Source organism: Macaca mulatta, chromosome 6, assembly GCF_049350105.2.
Source record: "Macaca mulatta isolate MMU2019108-1 chromosome 6, T2T-MMU8v2.0, whole genome shotgun sequence".
Classification (NCBI taxonomy): domain Eukaryota; kingdom Metazoa; phylum Chordata; class Mammalia; order Primates; family Cercopithecidae; genus Macaca; species Macaca mulatta.
This window is the reverse complement of record NC_133411.1, coordinates 63,016,004-63,023,493: the sequence shown is the minus strand read 5'-3', so window position 1 is coordinate 63,023,493 and position 7,490 is coordinate 63,016,004. Positions and strand designations below refer to the sequence as shown.

At 53.0% G+C, this 7,490-nt stretch overlaps 1 protein-coding gene across 1 annotated transcript; it reads left to right on the top strand.

Annotated features, from left to right (window-relative positions):
* The first annotated feature begins 231 nt into the window (after positions 1 to 231).
* Positions 232 to 4,413, top strand: CCNO (cyclin O). The gene is made up of 3 exons (XM_001098228.5): positions 232 to 2,437; positions 3,026 to 3,211; positions 3,705 to 4,413. Exons 1-3 carry the CDS (start codon positions 1,175 to 1,177, stop codon positions 4,188 to 4,190), a joined length of 1,935 nt encoding a protein of 644 aa, XP_001098228.2. The 5' UTR covers positions 232 to 1,174; the 3' UTR covers positions 4,191 to 4,413.
* Positions 4,414 to 7,490: the final 3,077 nt, after the last annotated feature.

Below are 7,490 nucleotides of genomic sequence, written 5' to 3'. Positions count from 1 at the left end.
CCACTTGGGCCAATATGAAAAAATCAGAATTCCTGGATTCTTCCTCCTCACCCAGAAAGCTTCTCTAGGAATAAGTCTGATATCTGAGCCCCCTCCACAGGGTCAACTGCTCCTCCCATAATGTTCCCCAACAATAGTCTGAGAGGCGGTAAGGCCTGGTACTACTCCCAGTGTTTCTTAGCTCATCTCCCATGTTAGAGATGAGATTATTTATTTATTTACTTATTTTATTTATTTTTCTTTTGTAACAAGAGTCTTGCTGTGTTGCCCAGACTGGAGTGCAGTGGCATGATCTTGGCTCACTATAACCTCCACCTCCCAGGTTCAAGCGATTCTTGTGCCTCAGCCTCCCAAGTAGCTGGGATTACAGGTGTGTGCTATCACCTCCAGCTAATTTTTGTATTTTTAGTAGAGATGCGGTTTCACCATGTTGGCCAGGCTGGTCTCGAACTCCTGACCTCATGTGATCCACCTGCCCTGGCGTCCTAAAGTGTTGGAATTACAGTCGTGAGCCACCACACCCAGCCCAGATGACATTATTTAGGGCAGAAGAATAGAGAGCTTGCTCAGAGTTACGAGGAAATAGGAGGAACAGTGGTCAGAACCCAAAATCCATTCCTTTTCTTTCACCTGCATCTCTAGGAGACACCTTCCCACCATCTACTAAATTTTCATAGACAAACTTGCACTTTGGGTAGGCACATTTGTCAGCTTTCTTCTGTAATGAGGTTAGGTGGCTGAACCTGCTCTTGGTTTGGCACCCAGTAGCCTCGCCTCTTAGAGGGCCTCTGGAAAACACGGGCTGAGGGCACCTAGGCTTTCTGCCGTTGCTAAGTGCCTGTGAGGTTGATTATAGGTTACTTGTGCTCCTGGAGCCCCTTCTCCTATAGGGTCAGAGACCCTCAGGAAGATTCAGTCAGGCCAGAGAGGGGCTCCAGCTTCTACCGGGACAGGAGTCTGTGGACAAAACCCGAGGCGCCTTGAGGAAACTGCCCCGCCCGGTCGGGCTGGGCGTCCCCATTCCAGCTTTAATTTCCCTGAGTTTATCACCCTGAAGGAGCAGACGCAGGAAGCAGGGAAAAACCAAGAAAGGACTGGGCTGCTGGCGGGGTAGAAGGCCAGAAGCTAATGACCTAAAACGGAACAGGCTGTGAGCAATTCGATCAAACTCGAAATGCAACTTTCCAACGTTCTTAAACCGTTGCAGCCCCAGCTTACTTGGCTTGGGGTGAAAAGTGTGGGAGAAAGTCTTCACGGCCTGCAGACTTGCTTGCCGACTGAAGTTCATCCGGCAGTTTTCCGTTTTGTTTTGAGCGCGAACGCCGTGGCTGGCTGGTGGAGCTCCAATCTAGCCGCAGCACAGACTGCCCTGCTGAGGCTCTGCTCCTCGAGGCCGGCGGAAGGAAGGGCACTGGCTACTACGGTAGCCACCGAAACAAAATCCACAAACGCAACTGAATTAACACTATTGCTTGTTTGGGTCACTGAAGAAAACTTTTCCTGTGTTGACAGAACTCTAGCCAGACTTTCGTTTGGAACTCAGGATCAGACCTTTACAAAATTACCGACCTGGGTTAGAGGTGCCCGCACGTGTCGAGACCATCTGGCCAAGGACAGGGAGATGCCACCTGGGAGAATCTTTTATCGGGCGCAGCGGAGCTACTTGGCCCGGCCCGCCGCAGCCCCACTCCCACTCAGCGTGCGGGCCTCCAGCAGCGACCCGAGTTCCGGTTGCCCGGGTAACGCGGGACGCAGGCGCGAAAGGCTGATGCCCGGCGCGCGCTGCAGCTCCCCCTCCCACTGGCGCGCCGCGGAGGCGACGCGCTGCCTGCGCCCTGAAGCGAGCGAGTGGTTCTCCAGCCGGAAAATCGCGGCTCCAGTGCCGCTCTGGGCTCAGCCAGTGAGAGGCCGGGGGTGTGGTAGGCAGAAGGAGCCGGCCGGGTACTTAGGGCCGCGCCAACCTCTGAGCCCGGCCTCCTTCGCACTTTCGCGGGCGCGTCTGCTGCCCGCCGCAGCCGGGGCGTTGAAAGTAGTAAAGCGGCCACCCGGCCGCATCATGGTGACCCCCTGTCCCACCAGCCCCTCAAGCCCCGCCGCTCGGGCGGGGAGGCGGGACAACGACCAGAACCTCCGCGCCCCCGTGAAGAAGAGCAGGCGTCCGCGCCTCCAGAGGAAGCAGCCGCTGCAGCCCCTGGACCCGTGCCCGCTCCCGGGAGACTCCGGCATTTGCGACCTGTTCGAGTCCCCCAGCTCCGGCTCAGACGGCACAGACAGCCCCTCTGCGGCGCGGGGCGGTAGCCCCCTGCCCGGCCCGGCCCAGCCTTTGGCGCAGCTAGATCTACAGACCTTCCGCGACTACGGCCAGAGCTGCTACGCCTTCCGCAAGGCGCAGGAGAGCCACTTCCACCCGCGGGAGGCGCTGGCGCGGCAGCCACAAGTGAGGTGCTGGTAGAGCCAGCTCCCCGCCGCCGCTCTTCCTCTCCTCCCAGGCTGTCTCCTCTCCTGCCGGGTCGGCCCTCCGAGCGCCTGGGCCCGGGACAGCCCAGCTCCCGCCCCCAGTTGAAGCAGAAAGGGCCGTGGAGGGGCGGGTCACCGGCCTCATTTTACAGATAGAAGGGGGGCGTAGACGGCTTGAGGGACTTGCCCCAAGTCCCAAGCTGGCTAGTGGGGCAAGGTAGAGAGCAATTCGTTTCTAGGTTGAGTCCGGACTCCTACCGAACTCAGGCAAGTTATTTAACACCCCTGAGCTTCTTTCTTCATCTGCAAAATGGAACCCCTCCCTTTCCTTTGAATTGCTGAGCGCATTACGCGAAGTAATGTGTACGACGCTCTCTGGGACAGGTCCCAATCCCGGTGTTCCGGCTCAGCACGGCCCACGCGTTTCCCAGTTTCCATTGCGTTTCTCTCTGAAATCTTATTGCCTCTCTCTGGGGAAGCTCCCCGATTCTTCTTGGCCCTTCCTTCCCTCCCACAGTCCCTCTCCACCCTAAGCCCAGCGGGCCGCCTCCCCTCTCCCTCCCGGCAGGTGACGGCGGAATCCCGCTGTAAGCTGCTCAGCTGGCTGATCCCGGTGCACCGCCAATTCGGCCTCTCCTTCGAGTCGCTGTGCCTGACGGTGAACACTCTGGACCGCTTCCTCACCACCACGCCGGTGGCTGCAGACTGCTTCCAGCTGCTCGGGGTCACCTCCTTGCTCATCGCTTGCAAACAGGTACCTGGGGCATCAAACAGGTACACGCGGCATCTGGGGACGCAGCCAAACTCCCCGCCACTCCCTGGCCGCCGGTCTTTCTAGCGCGCAAGATTCAGTGCTGGGTTCCCAGAACTCATTTTTTCAGATATTTGCGTATGCATATATCCCTTAGCCTTAACAATTCCTCCACAAACGAACAATCCTGTCACTCAGCCCCCAAAGAAATAGCCTAAAAGACTAATAGCTGTAATCTGTCCCAAACAGCTCTTTTGTCACCTCTAGTCTAGTCTCTGAAAAAGCCTTCAAAATTTCCCAAGCTTTTTTTTTAGTTGGACAGTAGTTAGATCAACTGCGCTGGAAGTACGCCCCAGGTCACTTACCTGGAAGCAATGGAGAGGCAGAGCCCCGGCTGTCTCTCTGGAAGGGATAGGGAAAGTCCCGGGCTTCATACTGGGGTGGGCCTCGGGCCCGGGAAGCCGCAAGGCGGGGTTGAGTGCGCCCTGTGTTGCAGGTGGAGGTGCACCCGCCGCGCGTGAAGCAGCTTCTGGCCCTGTGCTGCGGCGCCTTCTCCCGGCAGCAGCTCTGCAACCTCGAGTGCATCGTGCTGCACAAGCTGCACTTCAGACTGGGTGCGCCCACCATTAGCTTCTTCCTGGAGCATTTCACGCAGGCTCGCGTGGAGTCGGGGCAGGCTGAGGTCTCCGAAGCTCTGGAAGCGCAAGCCCTGGCGCGGGGGGTGGCAGAGCTGAGTCTGGCCGACTATGCCTTCACCAGCTACTCCCCTTCCCTCCTGGCGATCTGCTGCCTGGCGCTGGCGGACCGCATGCTGCGGGTCCCGCGGCCCGTGGACTTGCGCCTGGGAGACCACCCGGAGGTGGCGCTGGAGGACTGCCTGGGCAAGCTGCAGCTGCTGGTGGCCATAAACAGTACTTCCTTGACTCACATGCTGCCCGTTCAGATCTGCGAGAAGTGCAGCCTGCCCCCGAGCTCGAAATAAAACAGACCCTTGGTTTCCTTTTAGTACCTGACCCGGCTGCTGGACCTCTCCCATAGCCTCAGAAGAGTGCAGTATGGGTCCACAGAGAAGGCTTCAGGACCTGCTTGGTCAACTGCAGGTTGTAAATAGTGTACGATAGTAGCATCTGGTATTTTATTTATTTTGCAGCGAGCACATGAGGGAGCTGAGTCTTTCCCCAATAAACAGTTGTGGTTTGTCTAAATCCTGTGAGTGTCTGTCTGCGGGGAGGGAAGGTGAATTCAGCTCAGGAATGGTGGTGGTTGGCAACGTTTGCGGGATTTTCCCTTCACTCTGTAATTGGGATCTCTGTGGAAACACCAGGTCAGGCGAGGTCCTAGATACTGAATTCCAGAGATTAGTGGAGTCAGGATCACCTGATGGCTTGGGTCCTGTGACCCTCAAAGAGAACCTCTATGCTGTCCAGAGGGTTGCACTTGCTGGTGAGGCAGATGTGGGGCTGGGAAGCTTTTGGGGACCACACAGGCACACTAGCAGAGGTGGGGGAAAGCAAGCAATATCCAGGCATGGAGAATCCCGTGTTCAACTGGAGTTATGTTGGAAACCAAGGATTTGACTGTGGTCATGGCCATTGCAGGTCGAGCCCATTTACCCTGCAATCACATGGTCCAGCTGTTCATGCTGCTACATGTGAGCCCAAAGTAACTGGCATAATAGTCATAATGGCTATATTGAGCATTAACTATGTAGTAGGTACTGTGTTCAGCATTTGTTATTTCATTCTTCCAGCAACTCTGTGGAGCAGAGTCTATTATCCCATTTTTCAGAGGAGGAGGACACTGGAGCACAGAACCTAAATTAAACAACAGTGGAGTAGCCAGGATCTGAGTCTAGGGTCCCACTCTTAGCCACACTGCTAAATGTCCCCCACTGACAGGTTTCCGGTAATTCTCAAAACACTCTCTTTCTGAGATAGGTGGCAGATTTACTCAGTGCACCCCATTCACTAGGGACTGTAGAGAACACATCTGGAGAGCCAGCACAGTCTACCACAGTCACGTTACAGGAATCGTCTTACAGATGTGAGAAAACCGAATTGAGAAATGAGACAGAGGCTTGCTGGAGTTTTGACTCCACCTGTCATATTGCCTTCAGTCTCACTGTCATGAATCTGATCAGGCACTGAATCTCAGCTCTGTCACCTCTAGCAAATTTCATATCCTCTCTGAAGTGTACAATTGATATCGAGGTTGTTGTAACTCTAAATGAGATTGAGAAGCTTAAATGAGATTAAGTTTACTTGTTATAAGGTAGTATAGTGATTCACTAAGTGGGCTCTGTATCCAATTTGCCAGGTGACCTTAAGCAAGTCACATATCTATGCCTATGTCTCATCTATAAAAATGGGAATATCAATAGAGCCTATTTAGTAGGGTGGAAGTATAGCTCTAATGAGATGGTCCATACTGATCGCCCAGCACAGGTCCCCCAGCACATAGAAAACCCTTGAGAAATAAAGGCTAGTGGTAACATGCACAGTGATGGGAGGAGAGGAGTTCTGCAGAAAAACTTGGAGCAAAGAAACAGCAAATATGGGAAAATAACATTTGGGTGGGGTTGAACATATGGTTGTTCATTGTACTGTTCTTTCAAATTTTCTATATGGTTGAAAAAAGTGATAATTTTTGGGGGGGAAATCTGTCATGTTCCCCTGCACCTAGAATAAATCAAAATGTATGACAAACACAAATAAAAAGCAAACTCAAAACAAATTTAGAGAAACTTCTTTGCACTTCTCTCAAAGTGTGTCTTCCAGGCATTCTCAGAGCCAGGGGTGCCTTACTCTCCGTCCCTTGAATGCCTCTTCTGACATATTGCTATGCTAAACTCTCTAGGAACTTTCTCCTTAGCTGTGGAAGAAGGAGGTGGTGATCGCCAAGCTATTTGTGTAAAAGCTGCTCTGTGATGGTGAAAAAGGAGGAGGAAGATCATATCACCTGTTTCAAATCACAAATTATTAGGGCCCTGTGTTTGGTTGTAAGGGGTTGCAGTCTGGCTCCCAGGCAAAAGAGTGACTTTGAGGGGAGTTGTCTTCACCAGTATCTGCTCCATTAATCAGCCAAGATTGCTATGAGTTACTGGTTCCAGAATCATCCAGCCTAGGAGTCACATTATCATGCTATTCCAGTTCCTGTTAAAACAGATAATGTGCAATGCCCATATTTTTGTCTACTCCAACTTAGAACTCATTGAGGAATATTTGGAAAACGGGCCTATCCTGGAAATTTTGTGATGATCTGCATGTGTAGAGATCTCCCCAAAACTCAGCTAAGAGCTTCCCTACTCATTTTAAATGCTGGAAAGTGGGCAAGAATGGGGATGGAGATGGACTGGCTGGTGGTTGTGCTACTCAGGAACCAGAGGAAACAGGAGACAGGGCTAGGAACAAGTTGTGGGAAGCTGGAAATACAGCTGAAAAGCCTTTTTAAAAAATCGCTAATTTACCCATACTAAGCACCAGTCACTTTACACAAATAATCTCACTCATCTTCACAGCAACTCTATTGAGGCCAGTGTAACTTTTTTTCCCTAAAGACCTAGGGCTCATGGACCTGGTTCCTCAGGCACTCTGACCCTAAAGCCAGAGCTCCTCACCATCAGCCATACCACACCAACTCTAGCTGGCTGGCCTCACCTCAATTCAGTTTCTGCACCTACTTGTGGTCAGAGGGTCTCTCAGTCTATTCCAGCTCTACCATTGGATTACCTTCCACCGCTGTTAGGGCATCTTTCCTGCTAGAGGCTCTTTAACTACTACTACTAGGTATAAGGGGAAAACAAGGTGCCCAATATGGGGGGTACACAAAGATTCCAATTTCAGATGACTGTTCAAATTGGATGAATATGAGTGGTCCTGAGAAAGGTCCCTCGCCTAAGGATGCCCCTCCCTGGGAGATGCCTCCGACTCAGGAAAATGCCCATTCGTTGGAGAGGTGTCGGGTTGGGAATGGCAACTACAACAGCGAAGAGACCAGCCAAACGTTGCGATGGGCCGCTGAGGCCACTAGGAGAGGCAGGAACAGGGTTTTCGGGGATTCGGGACTGTCCACTGTGGCGTTTTCAGAAAGTGGAGGAGGGTTCGTAGTGTCACTTTTTCTTAACGGACGGTATTTTAAAGGCTGTGCTCACGCGCCACTGCCGAGAAGCGTGTGGGGCTTGGGGAACGGGGCGGGGCTCTTGGCCTCAGGCCAAAAGAGACCACGTGGAAATCCAGGAGTCAGGACCCAGGATAAGGTTCAGGTTTGAGGGAAGGGGCTTCTG